The 20,317-nt window shown below is 39.3% G+C and overlaps 1 protein-coding gene across 4 annotated transcripts in view; it reads right to left on the bottom strand.

Annotated features, from left to right (window-relative positions):
* galnt2 (UDP-N-acetyl-alpha-D-galactosamine:polypeptide N-acetylgalactosaminyltransferase 2) overlaps positions 1–20,317 on the bottom strand; it is a 59,888-nt gene that overhangs the window by 12,178 nt on the left and 27,393 nt on the right. For all 4 annotated transcript variants that reach the window (XM_067592165.1, XM_067592175.1, XM_067592183.1 and 1 more), the window contains 9 exons: positions 13,457–13,544; positions 9,037–9,190; positions 5,897–5,995; positions 5,686–5,753; positions 5,507–5,572; positions 5,221–5,342; positions 3,286–3,373; positions 1,492–1,579; positions 1,279–1,382 (listed from right to left, as the gene is read on the bottom strand). In XM_067592165.1, coding sequence (XP_067448266.1) covers positions 1,279–1,382; positions 1,492–1,579; positions 3,286–3,373; positions 5,221–5,342; positions 5,507–5,572; positions 5,686–5,753; positions 5,897–5,995; positions 9,037–9,190; positions 13,457–13,544 — 877 coding nt within the window. The remainder of the gene's footprint in view (positions 1–1,278; positions 1,383–1,491; positions 1,580–3,285; positions 3,374–5,220; positions 5,343–5,506; positions 5,573–5,685; positions 5,754–5,896; positions 5,996–9,036; positions 9,191–13,456; positions 13,545–20,317) is intronic.

Below are 20,317 nucleotides of genomic sequence, written 5' to 3'. Positions count from 1 at the left end.
AGCTGATGTCTGTTTCTGGTTCACTGAGCCTCTTGTTCAGGGTCCTTGCTGTTTCACTGATGTAGTCTTCCTCACAGTTGTCACATGTGATGTCATGATGATGTCATACACCACTGCAGTCTTCCTCTCAGGAGGGTCCTGTCTTCAGAGTACCAGTAGTGATGTTAAGGTGTTGAATAGTTTGTGGTAAGTGCTGACTCCTTGAGACTTGAAGACTCTGCTTAGATGTTTTGACAGTTCAGCCATGACAGAGAGTCCCACTGTAGCCTCGGTTCCTCCGCAAGATCTTTCCTCAGGGACTAAGAAACTTTTGAAGAACTCAGTTCCTTGACCTGCGTTTCCACCGTTGGGACCAGGGTCTAAATGAAGTTCTAGGGAGATTGTTTTACCCCGCAAAAAGTCCCTGCTGGAGGGGTAGTACTTTTCAAAAATACAGGAACTTTGGGGCGGGGTTTGCAGGGATAACCATCATTGATTGGTCAAACACAACCAGCTGCTTCAACTTTTGTATCGTTCAGAATCATTTTTATTGGCCAAATATGTTTACACATTCCTGAGCTGGTGCAGGAAGTACATCCTCTGCTGGGCCATTTTTGATGACTGTGTTGATGTCGGACTCCCACTTGAGGTCCTGGGAGATTGTAGATCCCAGAAACCTGAAAGATCGCACAGCCGACACAGTGCTGTTGTGGATTCACAAAACAAGGAAGTGCTCTAGTATCGATTTAGGACCAGTTTAGGATGAGGGGACATTTCTCTTCTTTTGATAATGTTAAAAGTAAAGTTAGACTTTGTTGTTAGCTTCCCGACTCGTTTTAAAAAAAGATGAGAGAAAAAGAGAGTGAGCGAGCTGACAGCATGAGTGAGAGAGAGAGAGACAGTGCAGCAATGGTCGAGCGAGGGGAGGGAGCAGCGGTAGCGAGAACAAAGCCCGTGAACGAGAGAGATAAAACATTATTTTCTGACACTCGATAGATGATTTACTGTGGAAACAGACGCTCTTAGTTTCCTTTTCCTCCTCTGCATTTCTCCTTTTCATTCATTCAATACACCCAACTAATGCAGCAGTTAATACAAAGAAAACAGGACAAATCTGTGTTTTGAATTTGGATTTTATCTACCTGGGCGGGTCTTAATCTACCTGGGTGGGCCGCCCAAGAAGTGACTGTATGGGAAACACTGGTCTCCCATTACTGTGTAATACTTAAATCTCCTAAACACCATCATCAGTCTACTGTGATTCTACTGAATTTGCATCTGTACAGTTGCAACACTCACCCAGGTTTTCTCCACCCCATACATCCATCATCATGTCATACTTCCCCAGCTGCTCAAAGTAGTCCTTATCCATGACAAATAAACCTCCTGCTATCATAGGAGTCCTGGAGGGGAAGAAAAAAGAGGGAGATTAGTGGTTGCTGGTGTGTCAGTTGTGTATAAACACTTGTGTGAACGTGTAAGGGGCTTTGTCTTAGAGTGTGAGTGTCTTACTTTATGGGGGCGATGGGGTTGCCTTGTCTGGCTCGTCTCTGGTCCAGAGTCATATAGTCCCATTTAAACACCAAATTCCAGTCAAAACCTACACACACACACACACACCGAACACAAAAAACCATCATCATGACTATTAGTTGGGATTAAGAACACTGTTGTTATATAATTACATAGAGCAGGATTACAGTATATTAGTGAACTGCATACATCTGTAGTTGCCTGATTTTACATGTCAGTATGTGTTCATGTGTCAGCAGAGAGAGGACTCTCTATATGTAATTTATGGACATTGCCTCTTTTCACATCTGTTTTTTAAACCTTTTACTGTTTTAATTATTATAAATATGCTCTGCCACTTTACTGACCACTGGTCATTGTGTTCTATTATTTTAGGAATAGTGTAAATGCTATGTACTGTGGTACAATAGTGTATTATGTATGAATCTATCCTGTGTTCTTGTGTCTGTACATATGGAGTTTATGTACCTATGTGTGTGCTTTATTTTTCTATATGTAGCTGTGTGTAACACTTGACCGGACAAATTTCCCCTTGGGCACAATTAAGTATATCTTATCTTACCTTAACATAGTAAAATAAATGTATACAAGTAGTACAAGAATATATAACCACATAGTAAAGTGAAATGTACATATATAAATAGTAAATATTAAATGTAGAAAAATATACATGTAGAATAAAGGCAGAGTCAAAGTATAAATGGCTGAGCAATGCATGAATGAATGCAGCCTATCAGATACCATTATGTAAATTACAAGCAATGTAAAAGACTGTACAGAGAGCTTCATCATACACTATTACACACTACTCATCTGCACAGTACTAAATACAATTTTGGCAATTATCATACCATTAATATACTTAATAGTTTTGTACTAACAGGAACAGACAGATGTCAGTCAGACTGGATCTGAAACGCAGCTGCTAGTTTCAAATTTAGGAAATCAGAATCAGGTTTGCATTTACAAGGAAATTGCCTCTGTGCTATGGTGCATGACAACCAAATATGCAAAGTTAGAGAAAGTACAAGTACCACAAGTCAAGTAATCATAAATCATATGAAACAGAAATTTACAATTAAAATATGCAAAATATATTCTAACCTGAAAAAAGCTGTTAGATTTTAAAATAAAGATAATTTACATATATTGGAAATATGCAAATGTTCATACTGCAAACAGTGTGTGCAGTATGCAAATGTACAAATAATACATAAAGAATTGCATTAATGTAACATGCCGTGTAAAATTTAATGAAGTTAAAGAGAAAGTAAAATGTTAAACCAAAGATTGAATTACTTATTTTTGGTTTTCAGACATGCTGCTGGAGCCACCTCACTTCAGTCCAGTTTGTTTCAATTCTTTCCAGATGTGAGCAGCTCCGTCATTTCAACATCACACCCAACAACTGAACAAGTGAATTTACAACATATGGTACACTGACATACTGGAGTTTACTTTGTCTCTTATTCAGCAGGAAAATACAACATACTCAAAAGCAAGTTAGAATCTGTAAGTGAGAGACAAGTTTATGTCCAGTCAGCTGACGGTGTTCAATACATAATTAGCATGATTAAGTGTCTTGTGTGTGTAAAAACACTCAAGTTAAAACTGTTTATGAAGCACTCTGGATGCTGAAACAACAGGTATCAGTGCTGCTAGAAACCTGTCATTGAAAGCATTACACACAGCCTTGTTACCACTAAACTCACTGAATTACACAGGATTTTGTGTGTGTGTTTGTTCATTTCTCTCTCTGCTTGTGTACCGTACCTCCTTTCAGATCAGCCGAGGCTCCTACGTACTGGAAGTTGTCCATGTTGATGACATCAATTATAGGAGAAACTACTCTGGTTTTATCCTGAAAAACAAAAATAATTCATTAGAACTTTTCAGACAAACTCTAAGGTGCCAAAATCAGAAATAGCCAAGAATGAGGCTCATGAAAAATATTCATGAGCCTCACAAGTCGTGTCAAAAGGGACAAAAATAAGCAGAGCTACAGACCGCTCTGAGTTCTTAAGCATGTTTTGTGGGACATCAGAGTGAAGTAAATATTCCCCTTGACGCCAGTGATTCATACATCTAGTTTAAATTCTTCATTTGGTTTATCACTGTGTTTATAAAGTAAATGACAGCAGAGCAGCCTGTTTTTTTCCAAATCAAACCCTTAAACACGAAGACAGGGCCACAACAGTTTAGAGAAAGGATTGCTCAAGTGGCTGCAATGACAATTACAGAAACAAGCTCCCAGATACTGAGTTTATATCTCAGGCTGAGACATTTTGATACAACACACACACTGATCTTTTCTGTACGGGGTGTTTTATTATTTAGCAGTGCAACCAGAGCAAAGTCAACTACTCTGAAGGCAAAATGTTTTAAAATTTGGCTCCAGGCATTTATTAACATGGGAATGACAAAAAGAAAAAAAAAAAAACACTTTTGGGAGGATCAAATGCAGAATCGGGGGAATTTTCAGTCAGATCAGATAAATATTTAAAGCACAACCTCCATTTTACATGCAGTATTCCACTTCAGATTAAGATTTTATTCAACCAAGAAGTTCCTTCTGAAGTCATTACTAAAAGGCTTCACTCTAAATACAAATAGACTGTAAATCTATAATGAAGCTGTTTATGTTTATTCTGTTTAAGGTTTTTAAGATTTTCCTTTTGCAGCTCTCTGTGGTACAGACAGAAGGAAACATAAATCTGTGAAAACTTAGACTTTTTAAAACTGAATGTCTTGGATTGACAACTGTATCTTAATAAAAACTGTTTTGTCATGACTGTAAAAAGACCCAAACCATCTTGTCACCTAAAAAAGTGATTACATCTTTATTTCTTTCCAGAAATAACTTAAAAGTAATACCACATTAGAGCAAGTACTGATCTACTGCTACTGGTTTATATACTTACATTTCCAGCTAAAAAGAATGCATTTCTACATCTATCACAATGTTCTTCTACTGAGAGTGAGAGTCCAAACATTCCTGTTTTATTGAAGCCACATCATGTGCTCCTTGTTTTTCATATGCGTGTTAACTAGACACTGACTGCCAGCCAGCTCCAGGGGTGCCTCGCTGACCTCTGACCTCTGAGTGAAGGAGGACAGGGAAAAAAAAACAAAGTTTCCACAGATATAAATCACCAAACTGTGTCCCTATTATGAGGCCGTTTAAAGCACTGCGATGAGGTAGATTTTTAAAATACTGCGATACAGTAAGGGAACAATCCACCAGCAAAACTGTTTCATTGTGTTATTGGCGTTTCTAGGACATTTAATGGTTGGGTCAGTGTATTTTTCTTAGTGCTGCAGAAAACACAACAACAGCTGAAGACTGTTAGCATGTGTTTTTTTCCCTTAAACATCACTTTTAAAAGAAGCTGGGCAATTTTTTTATTTTATTTCTAACAGTCTTTAAAGAACAAAAGAGGTCAAACCAGAGTGACTTCACTGACTGGAGAGCTGCTCTTCAGTGTGTGTGTTGGTTGTTTAGACTTATAGTACTATGTTCTTAAACCATTGAGCTGAACCAACCTCTTATGTCTCTCTTTACATCCTAAAGGTGCTGTAAACCTGAATTTTGCTTCACTCCAGGTCATGACAATATACTGTATTAATGTATGAAGGTGTGTTTGTGTTCTGTGTATTTCTACGTGTGTGTGTGTGTGTGTGTGTGTGTGTGTGTGTGTGTGTGTGTACCTCTGCCACTCTCTCCAGTAGCGGCTCTAGCCAGTGGTCATTACATTCACAGTGGGAGTCCAGGAAGGTGAGGACCGGCGCGGTGGCAGCATCTGCACCGCGAACCCTTGAACGCATCAGACCTGAGGAAAAAAACATCAGTTACAAAAACCACCAAATCAACATCCACCGTCCTGCTGCAAAACAGAAAGATTTCATCCCGAATCAGAAACAAGGGATAATATCAGTGAGATGATTTTTTGGGGATTAAAATGATATAAAACTTTCTTCTTCTTCCTCTAATTACCTTCCCTGCGGTCGTTTCTCAACACGCGCACTTTCTCAATCTTCCCCAGCAGCGCTCCGTCCTCCGCTAGAAAGCACACAGGAAACAGGTGTCACACTAATGATACACACATTACATAAGCATTTACACTCCTACTTTTGATTTTTGTAGCGTACAATGTGCTTTCGTGCGTTACTCACGGTTATCACTGTAGTCGTCAACCAAAATGATCTCTCTGACCAGGTGAGGAGGACTTTTTTTCAAGACACTGAACCAAGAGAAACACGGAGATATTGTGGAGATGAAAGGTGCAAAAAAAAAAACCAGATAAATAAAACGTGATAAAAAAGCTGATGGTGAGATCAAAATAGAAAAGTTTTTTGGAGTGGACAGAACACACCATTCACCTACCTGACCACAGTCCGCAGCAGAGCAGAGCGAGCTTCATTGTGGAAGGTGATGACCACACTGGAAGCTGGCAGGTCTGACTTCCACTGTTTGTGTCTGCAACTATACACACACACACACACACACAAAAAAAAGCCCGCCGACACAAATTAGGAATAAAATGCCAAGAAAAATACAAAAATGCTTACACACATGCACAAAAACTCCTTCTGGTATAAGCGAACAGCTGAACGTACGAGCCAAGCTGTGAGCTGGAACCGCTCCCTAAACAGATTCTGAATACATGAACACGATAAATAGGATTCAGTACACACTGACACTATGTTACATACACACACTCTCACACACACTCACACACACACACGGTAATGCTCTGCTGAAGCTGGGATTGACAGTGGGTTTTGCAGCCCGCAGGGCAAAATCTCTTGAGATTGTGTGTGTGTGTGTGTGTGTGTGTGTGTGTGTGTGTGTGTGTGTGTGTGTGTGTGTGTGTGTGTGTGTGTGTGTGGGTCTCCAACAGAGACAAATCCTGCCCGACTTAAAAGTCAGGAACATGGGTGATAGGACATGGGAGAAGAGTGACAAGACGAGGAGGGGAGGACAAGGAGGATTGAGCCAAGGAGAGGATAAAGAGGAGAAAATGGGGCATTCACCAATGTAGTACAAACTCCTTCCCACCTACATCCTGTCACATCTGACCATAAGACTACAACCATCTGTCAGATCCTTCACACTGTATATGAGATGTATGTTCTAAACAGACCTGAAACAATTTAACCTGACGCACCAGATGGTTTGTTACACAGAACCATCTGAGACGTCGTCCAGGAAACTGTTTGGAAAAGGGCAGGAACTTTCAAAAAATACTTGGCAGGTGATTGGATGAACCATCTGTCAATCATCATCTATCACAGTCTTACCATGTGAGGCAGCTGGATTTGTGAGATCATGAGATCATGTAAAATCCTCATAGTATGCTGACTGATCTGAACAACCGATGGTTCGGAAACGAGCGCATACCTTGAACCCTGACAAGGTGGATTGTTGCATGATCTCGCGAATCCAGTTTCCTTCCAAGGTAAGCAACGATTAATTCATTAATTAATTTGATTTCCAGCTCCTTAAACGTGAATAATTAATTGAGAAAATAAAAGATAGATTAATTCATAATGAGAATAATTGTCAGTTGCAGCCTTAGTACCAGATGTATGTCCAGTTGGAAAAATCCAAAATTCTGTGTACAAAAATGAACCTTCACCAAACTTTAAGAGACTCTGCCAACAGTTTTTTCCAGCTTGTCTGTCATGGTTTACACACACCAGATGTACAGTATTTACTGTGTATGTACAGCATGTAAAGTACAAACTGAAGATGAAGTTCAATATGTCTGAATTGTCTGTGTGCTTGATGTATGAGGTCCTTTTGACTGTCAGAGCAGGACTGGTCTCTCAAACCCTGGAAACAATGTGTGGTCAATATGCAGCTGCATCAATCTTCAGTTGACATCTTCCAGTATGTTTATTGTACTGACAAAAAAAAGAATTGTGTATTATAGTAGTATAAGTTCTTTTGATCCTGTGTTGAAAGCACTGGTGAAACGGCCATGGCTTGAAGAAATTCAACCAGGCTCTTTTTATCCTTCTACAATCAGCGCTGCTCCACTCTGGGCAAATGACACATCGCTACCAAATCAATAGGAGACACATCCATGCTCTGTTAGTAGGCTAATGGCTCTAGCTGTCTAAGTTAGGTCGATACCTCAGTGAGGCCAGATCACTGCCTTTATAAAAATAGTCTTTGATTCACACAGTATGTATTGAGAGAGATTCTGCGGGAATAAAACCACAGAACGAATAGAGAAGTTGTTGTAAGATGACAGTGTTGGCAGCGGTTTCACTTCTTTGTGTGTCGAATTTATTTACATCTAAACTCAGAATGGGCTATAAAAGAACACATGTATTACAGTGTGCTAGATACTGAAAACACTGAAGTGATCAGCATTTATTTGCCAGAAAGACCAAAAAAGCTACAATATGATAATAGCGGGTGTGTAAGTGTATCCAAATATTATATCAAAAGTAATTATTTGTGACTTTCATTTATTTATTAAAATAATAATTCATTATTTTAATTTTAAAAAATACTTTACCACCCCCCACCAAAAAAAGGGAAACACTCCACAATGTTCCTATCTGTCTCTATAGCAGGTTGTTGCGCAGCCGGAAAACAATGAGGATGTGTTCCTTTCACTTGGTATGAAAATAGTATCACTCTGTTGTCTGAGAACAGGTTCAGTGTGTTTTGCGCAGCCTTGTTGGCTCGACAGGCAAGAACAGTCACCAACATCTCTCGCTTGAAACCAGTCAGCAGTCAAACAGACAACATGCCGCAGGAATCACACTGCTAATCTCCACACAGACAGTTTGACAAACACATACAAGACACACACACACACACGTGAAACCTTTAACGCTTCTCATTATTTAGCTGTAGGCCTAAATGTTATAACGTTTGTCCAGAATAGTTCATTCAAGGTATTTCTGCTTTGTTAAAGATAACAGTGCAGAGTGACAAGAGAGCAGGAGCTGTGACATCTAACAAGACTCTCTGCTCAATGAAAAACCTGCTCACTGCCAACTTCTTTAAACCTAAACGATTTCAATTAAAATTTTACAACGTCTGTGATTGCATCCAGGATTAAAATAGGCAGTTTATTTTTTGCGTATGACCAATATCCTGTACATTAATTAAGGAGGCGACAAGCGAATCTGGCAGACGAAACAATCAACTGTTTTAAAACATAATATTGTATTAAGGGGATCCACCCGACTTGTGCCTTTATTTATTTTTGTCCCCTCATCCATGTAACAAGCGGAACAATAAACAGCCATTATCAGGGGTTTGTGTTATGAATGGGGTAGACAGTGCCCAATGTGTATCTGCTCTGCTGCTACTTCCTGGTGTCATCTGATAGATCACAATAGAGGGAGTTTCCGGGAGATCTTATCCGTTCCAATTAGTCAAACAGACTGACAACAAAGGACAGCGTGCACACACACGCGCGCGCACACACACACACACACACAATCCCTGCAATCATACGTGCAGTAAAAGAGGTTGATGGGGAGTGTAAAGATACATACTGGTCATGTCTTGTGTCGGGCACAGCTCGGTCCATACGAAGTTTGTCGCTCTCCACCTGGTTGAACTTGTTCCTGGCGTACGGGTCCTGACCTGGTCGAACCACCGTGGCTCCAACGTACAGATCCTGGTCAAAATCCTGCCAGCGTACCTTACCTGTCCACACACACACACACACACACACACACACACACACACACACACATTAAGCACAGCTGTACAGCCAATAAACTTCCGAGGGAGTTGAGAGGATACACTATTCGTTGCCATCTTTGTTTGTGTAATTTGCTGCATTTGTGGTTTTACCAGGATGTCGTGGTGGAAAAATGGAGGAAAGGCTCAAAAATGTTCACAAATTCCAGATATTTCAAAACTTTTAATTAAATCCAGCCACCATGAACAAAACATGGTATTCTGGGAAAAGAAAGCACAGTTTTGGGTGAACAAAAACACACTGCTGCTCCTCAAGTTGACAATTTACAGCTTTGATTTATCCACTTTTTTTTTGCTTAATTCTTTTTAGCTAATTATGATGGTGAGAAACACAACAAAACAGAATTCCCACTTCCTCTGAATGTTTTAAACTTTCAGACCCTGTTGAAAACAAATAGTATCAGTAGGTTTTAATTTTAAAAAAAGTTATTTTCGATGCAACACCCTGGTGATGTTAAATAAACACAGCATATCCAAAAATAATAAAAAGCCACGACCAAAGACGACGTTTCAAACCTTCACGAAGGCTGAAAATGTGTCTGAGCAGTGAACGGGATTATACATCAGTGGGAATATAAAGTGTGGGCAGCAGCCTGGCTGATGCAAGAACCATTCACTGACGGGGAAGGAAAACTCACTGCTTCGAGCTGCTGCTTGACAAGGCGGCAACATGGCACTGAGGAAAGCTGACATGAAATTTATGCTTCTTGTGAGCAGAAATATTATGCAGAACAAAATTCAGGAGACACGATGGGAGCAGTTTGGCAAAGCTAGAAAACACAAAAGAGCATTTATTATGCAGCACAGTGAGTTTAAGTAATTTACTGCGGCTGAGAATACAAGTTTGGAAAACATATTTTTTTGAACGACACATTATCAAACCTGCACACACACACTCACACACATTGTGTCTGTCTGACCAGATTACTGTGATCATTGCGCACTAAACAGAGAAAGTTGTCATGTTTAATTTCACAGTTTATCACTGACTACTGAGACACGCACACATATAAATAATAATGCAACTAATTAGACGGGTGCAGCTGCTATGCTAATGACTTGTGTTAAACATATGGCAGTGTGAGATTACACTATCTCTCAGTATGGAGGAGTGTGTGCATGACAGGCAGACGCAGAAAGACAGACACAAAGACAGAGAGAGAGAGAGAAACGGAGCCTGACAAGGAGTGTGTGTGTGTGTGTGTGTGTGTGTGTGTGTGTGTGTGTCTACGCTGACAGCATGTGAATGTGTCTGGCATGCTAATTAGCTGAAACTCACAATGATCTGCCTGCGTCTCTATAACAGCGCCTCCGAGACGCTGCTGCATGTGTCAGAGTGTGTGATGTCCTTGCTGATATCTGTGTTTAGTGGCAGCGAGTAATTAATATAGTGAAATTAACGTTTCAGCTTCTCACTTTGCGAGTCTTAAGCTCAGTCTTCGACTCTTCGGTGATGAAAATAAATCTTTATTAGAGAGTTTTTCTTTCAGTCTTCCTGCTTTCTTTCAATGCTGAACCACTCAGAGCAGATTAAGTGTCCACTTCCTCACAGGGATTACTCATTCATTTGACATTTCTCCAATACTACTCCGAGGGCACTTTAGCAGGTACACCCATCTAGTCCCAGCAAGTGGTTTGCTGCTTTGAGTCTATGCTGGTAAACGGTGTGGTCTACTGGTTGCCCATTACGTCGGTTTCATTAGTTTTCACTTTCCCTCGGCCTCTCGTCACTGAGCTGTTTCCACCCACAGCTGCTGACGAGTTGCTTTTACTTGCTGTAACATTTTCTGGAAATCCCTTGACGCTGTCGTGTTTCCCACTGATGGTATCTGGCAGGACTCGCACGCCGTACCGTTCCCTCGATCTGTACTGAACCGTGAACTCTCCGCCTACCAGCTCAGAGGACACCATCGCTGAGTGTGAACACACACACACATACACACATACACGTCTTACTCAGTTCACTGCCTGAAAGTGATCCAATTACAACCTAAAAGTAGATGCATTTGAATTTAACTTATGATGCAGAGTTTTTGGATTTGATAAATCAAACTACAGAAACTATTTTGATAATCAACTATTTTGATCATTTAAGTCATTTTTCAAGCAAACATGTCAAACATTCCCTTGTTCAAGTGTCTCAAATTTGAGAATTTGTAGCTTTTTTCTAAAAATCTTTAAGTTTTGGACTGTTGGTCAGACAAAACAAGCAAGCTGAAGACACTTTGTGCTTCAGTGAATTATAATTCCCATTTTTCACTATGTACTGACCTTTCATAGAATAAATGATTATTGATTAATAAAGAAAATTATCAGCAGATTACATAATTGATGATGAAAACAATCATTAGTTGCATCCCTGAACACACATTACAGCAGCCTTTTGTAACCGCATGTGATGATCTTTATGTCTTTCTTTTATATCTTTATATCAAAGTCAGCTCAACTGTCGTCACGAGACCCAAGTGTGGAACAGTCGTATATCAATACTCTGATGAAGACTGTGAGATGTGACTGAAAGCCCCAGAAAAAAAGCTAGTAATTCATTTTCTTAAACTATTGTTTCTCAAATGACATTTTATTTAAAATCTTTGGAAATAGATGAGGATGTTTACCAGAGACGTCAAGATTGCTCACGTGTGTAAAAATGTGTGTATGAGTGTGAAATACAGTGTGAGTTTGAAGTAATAATCATGTTCTGTCAACCTGTCATAAATAAATATAACATTAAAAACTTTAAAAAGACCCTGGAAGATGCCAAAAAGCATCACTCCATCAATGTCTCAAATAATAACTGTAATAAGTTTACTTGGTGCATTAACATGCTTTACATGTTTTACACTTTAATTAGGTGCCGTCTTTTTGCTCCTTCAAGACTGTCTGAATGGCTTTAAGCAGAACAGTCACATAAACCAGAAGTAAACACTTAATCTTGTGACTATTCAAATTTAGCAAAGCATTCGTACACCTCCGACAACCTGACCTCTGCCTCCTTCACTCTCTCTGCTCTCGGCATTCTTTCATCACTTTATCATCCATATTTTCTATCCTTTACTCCCCCCCTCCCGTCTCTGTCTTCTCTCCATCTCCCTTTTCAACACTTTCTCAACACTTTTCTCATGTCTCTGCCTCCCTCTTCTCTCCTCTCCTCCCTTCTCTCTCTGCCTCCTCTTATGCATGTGTGTGTGTGTTGTGTTTGTGAGTAATGTTGTGATACACTGCCATCGAGTGTAAAGTCACCCTGAAGTTGAAATTCCCCCACTTCAACATTCAAATTGGATTCCATTTCCAGTGCCGGATCAGATAAGAGAGTGTGTGTTCAGCGTTCGCTAGGTCAGGAGTTTGTGAAGGAAGGGGGGCCGCCTTGAGCGAGGCTGAGGATGAGAGCTGAATGAGAAATGGCTGCTCAGATTCTCTCTCTGCTGCGTCTTTCCATCTCCTCTTTACTGTTGGACTCTTAAACAATCTTTCTCAAAAGTGTGGGTGGGGACGCATAGTTGGGTTTGCGGGAAGATTGAAAATGGATTTTTAAGTGTTGCGCTGCTGGCTTTATTGAATTGTCCCCTGTGTCTCTGGTTATTTAAACATTTAAACATGTGAAGGTTAAAGAGGTCAAGGATGTTCATGTTCTCTTGGTCTTAAACGCTAAAAATGTGCCTCAGTGTTACCACATTTAAAGAGGGAAATAGTTTTGGTTGTGAGAACGTGATGCGGTGTACAGTTTTGTTGCTTTGCCATGCATACGCTTTACAGCTGAGATGTATTCATCCTGTGTTTTCCTTCAGTTAAATCACAAACAATGAGATATTAGACTTTCTCCAGATCCTGAGGGAGATCCTGGCTGTGAATATGACAAAAGATCGACTGCATACCAGTCTCTACTGTATAAAAAAGGCTTTTTAACTTTTGTAACTGTAACTGAAAACCTGGACTTTTTTAAGAATTCATTGCCTTTTTTTGTGGACATTGATTGCTTACTCATGCATCAAGAGCGCTGGTTTTGCGTTATATTGTTGTCAGATCTGAGAAGTGCCTCCTTATTTGTTTTTCATTGAATTAAAAAAGAAAGATAGCTTGGTTTTACTCTTAAGAAACAATACTTTAAGTTATTTAAAATATTCTATCCCTCTCCGTCTCCATTCCCAACATTAATGTCTCCATATAATCAGGGTGTGGTTGTGGTGCATGATGGTTATTGGAGTTTCCTACCTGGCGGCAGAGTCTCCAGGCTGTTAGCCTTGTCGTCAGAGTTGTGAGCTTTGTTTCTACTGGATGAGTCACTGGAGCCCCAATCATCCTGAAAGAAACAAAACACACACACATTAACCTGAAACCCAACAAACAGGGTGAGACTGTATGAACGACGTCAGAAACAAAAGGTGAAATCTATTATTAACTGAAGAAATTAGTCATTATACAGTCCTTGAATCATCACACATTATAAATACAGCCTGATCGGCACGTACATTTCCATCCATCCAGTAAAACCTTAAATTGAATTTTACTTCTTAAAATATCCCCTCCAGACATGCTCAAATATATAAAACACTCTGCTTTGAATTTGTGTATGACGTGTTTTTTTCCACAAAAAATTAAATTTCCCGGTTAAAGGTCTTAAAATGACATTTATTCCTTCTCCCTCATTGAAATAATATTGTTTCCACATCAGACTTGCATAAGTTGTACTGACTGGACCACAGAAAACAGCCTTCTAGTGTCAAACTCTGCACAAACATCAGCTTTGACATCCAAGTGAAGTAACAAGAAGCACAATCATCTTGAGTAGAGGGGGAATTTAAAGGAATATTTCACCAAAGTTGCTTTTGAACGAGAGTCTATAGCAGATACTTGAGAAGTTAAACGTGACCCTAATCTGTTTGAGCCAAGTCTGTTCAGGTCTGAGTTCGTTTAGACAACAAGACGCCCAGCGAACGTTTTCCTATTGGCTGTCCAGTCCTTTCATTCACTCGCTCATCTGTTCCTTCATCTATTTCTCCTGTCCGCTCATCCGGTCATTCGTTCAGTTGTTCATCAATGAATTGAACAACACAGTCGTATCCGTGTCCTCACCGTTTACACAAATGGACGGACAGCCGAGTCATCTTTCCTTGTGTCCATCTCCGTTACCATTAAAACCAGCTGGATCAATACATTGGGAAGCACGGCTATTAGCTCCCATGCAGACCGCTGCTCTTGACTGTAGAGAACTATTGTTCAGCTCCTTTATTTGCTCTGTAATGTATTGATCTGTTTTCTTCACTGCTTCAGGACAACGTGACATCAGAAACCACCACTTTAGCCAGGTGGTCAAACAGTATTTAACTGCTAATTTCCACATCTGAGAGAAGAGGTGAAGGGTAGAAACAGAAAGGATTATCACACCAGTCGTGACAGTCACAGGAAACAACATCAGTTATTTTGCCTCTCAAGATGGAAAAGTCTAAAAACCAAAACAGATCAATCAGATTGTCGCCCGTCATCTCTCTCTGTGCCAGCCTGTCCATTCATCTGGTGTGGACAGACAATCTGTTCTTCAACTACACCCTATTTTTCAGTGACTGACAAAACTGTCCAATATCCACATCTAGTATAAAGAAAATCCTACATAAAATCAATTTTTATAAGTGTTCTCAACAGCTGAGTATCGTGCACAGTTGGATGGTAATGCTCAGTGCAGGATGAAAACTAAAGCTGGCAGTATACCCGCTGAAGAAATACAGTTTGACAGGCTCTCGAGAAAAACAGGACACATTTTCAGGTTAAAATAAAGCTCCAAATTGGCTTCGGACTTTTGCTCTGTTGGGCTGTTTTGGAAAAAGGCTCCTCCAGCTGACATTTACTGGTTACAAAATCTTCCACCTTCATGACAGAAAAGTACAGATTATCTTATCTTCTTGAATCTCAAAGTGTCTCCGCTGCCTATTAAGAGTCAGTAAACATGCAGATAAAGACACCCACACAACACCTTTCATTGCAGTGTAACTTTGTATGTTGTTATAAGTAGAGTGAAACATTATTATAAGACTATTTTAAGACCCTTATAGGCTGACAGAGAAAGACAAGTGAGCCAAGGTGTGTCCTTCTTCCTCAGATCGAGCTGATTGTATCTGTCATGTCCTTCATCTTCTTCTGAGTCTCATCCAGCCTCCCACCCCGTAACTTGTCAGCTGCCTCCTTTTACTAACTGGCTGCCTCACAGTTCACAGCTCACTGTAGAAGCAGTTACATCTAGAAACTGTGACGTGGAAACGATGCTGCACAAAGCATGTGTGTAACTTAACCTCTAACCCGGGCAAGGGCACAAAGACATCGGGGACCTTAATGCTGCACTTTATAGCGAAGGAGTGCTGCCCTCATAAAAACTCAAGAGTCGTGACTGGAAAGCCCTGAAAAATTCATCGCATCATCATCTGACTTTTCACTGAGACCAAATGAAAACTTCGACCGTGACGTCTGTGGAATAGACCTGACATTTTTAGCAGTAAAGCACAGGTGCAAAGAATAACGATTAATTAACGATGAATAGGTCAGGAATTCTTTGCACAACGCTAAACGTGACGCAGTCGTTATAAATGCTGTTAGTGAAACCTGTGTTTGTGTCAGAGGTCTGAATTAATATTAAAGCCACAATATACATCACACTCCATCTAAAATATCTGTCTTCATCTCCACAGCGAATGTGTTAACAACCTACCAGCTCGATACAGCTCCAACATGCTGACAAAAGCTGTAAGATAGTTTGAACAGCTGTTTGCAATTTATAGAACAGCCAATTAACAGAAAGTCAATTTAAATGACAGATAGTTGGCACGCAACTTAAAACAACAAAGAACCAACTGTTTACGCAATTACTGTTTTGACAGCCTGTTGAATATCTGTCAGTGTGTTGTTGAGTCACAACAGTGAATGTGATGATACACCGCTTCTTATTTGAAATGCACTACTACCTCCTCTGTTTTTCTTGATCGCAAGGATTTAAATTCAATTTTAATATCTTAAAAAAATGCAGAACCTGTGATGGGAAATACATCATTTTGCTTGTAAATGCAAATATTTATTTCATGGCTGCAGAGCTCAACTTTAACTTGTTTTAAATGCAGGAATTCATTTTACTTTTTCTAATAAACAGACATCAGGGGAGAGCACAGTGATGAGAAGGGGAAATAAAGAAGAAATGGGCAAAGGCACACTTAACATTGGTGAAAAAAATGAAAGGAGAGCAAAGGAGAGAAAAATGACGAGAAAGAAAGTACATATAATCCAGCAGCATCTGTGCTGCCCACTTCTGGACTAGACCTCCCAGTGATTTATGGGAATTACAGTCTATCACAGATCGGACCAAGACAGAAGGCATTAGGAGACAATGAGAACAATGCAGTGTTTTAAGGACCTGCGTGCGTGATTTATCAACAACTGGTTGCTATAAATATGACTTATCACCGGTTGAAACGTAATTTAAAAGGGTAAATGGCGAGCAGATGCTGGAGAGCTATTTTTATAATTCTCATCACACGAACTGCTTTGAAAACCTCTTAGTGAAAATGGTCTCAGCCTGTATCTGCTGCCCTCTAAACACAAACATGATTGATTAAAACTGTGCACTCATAGAGACAAAAACACACAGTGCACCTGCTACAAACACAGATATCAGAAATAGAGGCAAACAGCGGTTTTCTGAATGACTGTTAATCCTTTAAGATCCAGTTTTACTCTTTTAATTGCCCTTTTGAAGCTTTACGGTTAGAACGCTGTCTGAGATTATCAAAAATAATCTCTATCAACTATTTCTAACTCTTCACTGAAGGTAAATGATGTTTACTCACTGGCTGAAAGATTCAAACTCATGACTGTTCTATGTGCATCATTTTATTACCCCAAAATTCAACCAGACCTATTTGGTATCTTTGGAAACTCGGATTTATAGATGAGTTTTAAATACATTTCTGTGGGTTTGAATAAAGTTTGGTTAATGAGCAAAAGTTCAATTAGTTTTATAAGGTGTTGTCATATTGAGGACCTGTATCAGTTGGGTTTTTATTATTTTAAATTAAAGGGAAAGTTCAACATTTGGGGAAATACTTTTATTCGTTTTCTTGCCGAGAGTTAGATGAGAAGATCAATAACACTCTCATGATTATTCAATGATTATTTTCACCATCAATTACATTATTTTCTTGATTAATCGATATATCATTTTGACTAAAATATGTCAGAAAATTCTTAAAAATGCCTGTTATAATTTCTTAGAGCTCAACGTGACGTCTTTGAATGTCATGTTTTCTACAAAATCCAAAGACATTCAGTTCACGATCATGTTCATCTGCTTCTCCTTCCTCACGTGTTCCTCCTTGTTACAGTTTCCTTGCTTCTCTGCACATCTTTCTTTCAGCCTTTCATTCCTGCTTTCTCTCTTCTGCTGTCACTGTTATCTTAGTCTGACATTTAACAGCAGGTCATCCTGACACAGAGGCAAAATGACACACTTAAGACAGACACTGAATTTCTAAACGTCAGAAATGTCAAAAGAAGTGTCATGTCAAAAACTGCAGTTTCTTTTTTATACATATATGTTTATATATACTGTATATATTTAACAGCTGATCCTACTGAACGCATCTCTGGCTCCTGATGTCATATGAAGAAAACAGAGCACTGCTCCTCTTTTCTTCTGCAATGTGGAAAAAGATATTTAAATTCCACTTAGATGAAGCCAAAACACACCAACTGAAATCTCTCAAGAATTTACATAAAAACTAGAAAAGCCACATGCAACCTACTAATATATTCAGAAGCCACAGTCAATTTATGCACATTTCCACATTAAAAATTCAAATTTTAGATTGTTTTAAACCATTTTTAAATCAATTTATAGTCAGATTTTTTTCAGAGCGGTTACCAGCACTAATAAACTTTGTTTTTTTCTTCCTCTGCCAACTGAGAGATCTACGCTGGGCACAGCAGAGCTCTTACACCTGCTTCTCTGGTAATGGGATGGACTTTAAGCCCCCAACAGATCAGACCAAGCATGCGTGTGTGTGTTAACAAGTGTCAGCTCACATTTGTGTGTGTGTGTGTGTGCACTTGCACGCTCAAATGCATTAGTGTGTCAGTCCGCCGGTTACACACATGCTTTGTGCACTTATCAGCAGACTGGCATGCGTGTGTGTGTGTATGTGTGTGTGTGTTTTATCTGGTTCCAGCCTCTAATAGTCAGAGTATAATCCACAGTAATCTGATCACATCCACTGATAGATTAACTCAGATAGGAGCCAAGAGTTCACTAACACACACACACACATTCAGTACTCAGAATGAATGAAGTCAAAAACACACTTATAAACACAAACAAAAAGCACAGACAGTCGTCGTAAAATAAACACTATGTGGGACTTTTTTTTTTTTTTTTTTACAGCAATAACCTCAAACTCAAGTCTCTGGTTTTGATTTCATTGCGTAAATCCAGATTAAACCATGTTTCTCATACAACAAGTAGTGCCAATGATCTGATTTGCTCTGGAGGCTTAATTCATCACAAAATCCCTCAGAGAGACGACAGTACAGTGAAGCACATCAGGCATCAGGAGCTGCAGGGAGAGGAAGCAGTGAAACGCACTGACGGGCAGCAGCACACAGTGATGCTGGTGCAGAAGGTCGAATATCCTGCTGAAGCTACTGTTTGCTAATCTGTTTATATCCTGTATTGGTAGAAAGCCAAGAGACTGAGTCCTCGCTAAACAAAATGTATTTATCTACTGCGTTAAACTGATTTTGAAGACAAAAGAACAGAAAAGTGCCTCACTGTCCGTTTAATACACATTTTCATTTAGAAATGTGACTAATTGTAGGATTTTTAGGGTTTGAGTGTGTCTGATGTGTCGATGTCACTAGAACCCTGAGAAGGGATGTTATTGGTTTTCTAGTCACTGCAGTATGTTGTCTTATGTCACAGGGCAGCGTGCAACAGGGAGTGCCACTCAGGTTTGTTGTTATGAGGAAAATTAATCTTTTTAACGTTAAGCTTACGTCCCCCAAATCCCAACTGAATCATATCTCTTTACTACTCCACTCTAATTTAATCTACTAAAATCTCTACTACTCAAACTCTCCTCTTTGTCTTTTACTAGCTTCCCAACATAATCAGGGTTACCTTCAGTGCACTGTGTCCCTGACTGCACACCGTTTTAAATGCTTTAAATGTGAAAATGTAAAATACACTCAAATGGAGCATTAGTCTACATTAAAAGGCAAAAATATTTCAACTGCAGTTATGCTTGAGTATAAAATATTAATTCTTGTTAATATTTTATATCCAACTATAACCACAGTCTATTGTGTGCTTTTATGTAAAGCATAGAGAAAGATCGTATCATCGCCTGAAGCTTGAGGTTAAGCTGCTTCAAACTTCACTGACACTGCTGCTAAACTTCAAGAAACCAGAGTGAAAGACTGCGTCGACCAACAAATCATCACAGAAGAAAAGAAATTAGGATTTATGCTTAAACTATGTTTCACCGTGACACATTTGAAACTCACTTCACGTTCATAACATTTTCACTTCAGAGGGAATTTAGCATAAACGTACAACCTCTGGATTTGTTGATAACATGTTGGTCTTATCACAGGGTTTTCCATGACTTTTCAAGGATCCATAATAGAATTTCCATGACCATTCACAACCTTTAGTTACATGAACAGAGGTGTACTTTCGTTAATTATTGCATGAAAATTAAACAGCAATCTTTTTCTACTTCTTCTCTAATTGTAAGTTATCATCATATTCACTTCAAACACTCCAAACTACAGATGCTGTCATTACATGCCCTTTATTACAAGCACAGCTTTGCAGGCACTTAGGATAATAAAGTCTGGAAATGGCTTTCAAGCATCAGGGAACTGAACTGAACTGACTTGCTAATACACAATTAAAATTGCATTATCAACTAAAAAAGGGGCTTTAACAAAAAACACCTCTGGCCCCACAAGATGTGATATAATGCTATAGTGTATTTCAATTATTTACTGCACTTGCATGGCTTTCCTTTGAAGTTATTATGATCTGTTTGGCAAAAC

Source organism: Thunnus thynnus, chromosome 1, assembly GCF_963924715.1.
Source record: "Thunnus thynnus chromosome 1, fThuThy2.1, whole genome shotgun sequence".
Taxonomy (NCBI): domain Eukaryota; kingdom Metazoa; phylum Chordata; class Actinopteri; order Scombriformes; family Scombridae; genus Thunnus; species Thunnus thynnus.
The sequence above is the reverse complement of the archived record's forward strand: the minus strand, read 5'-3'. Positions and strand labels throughout refer to the sequence as shown.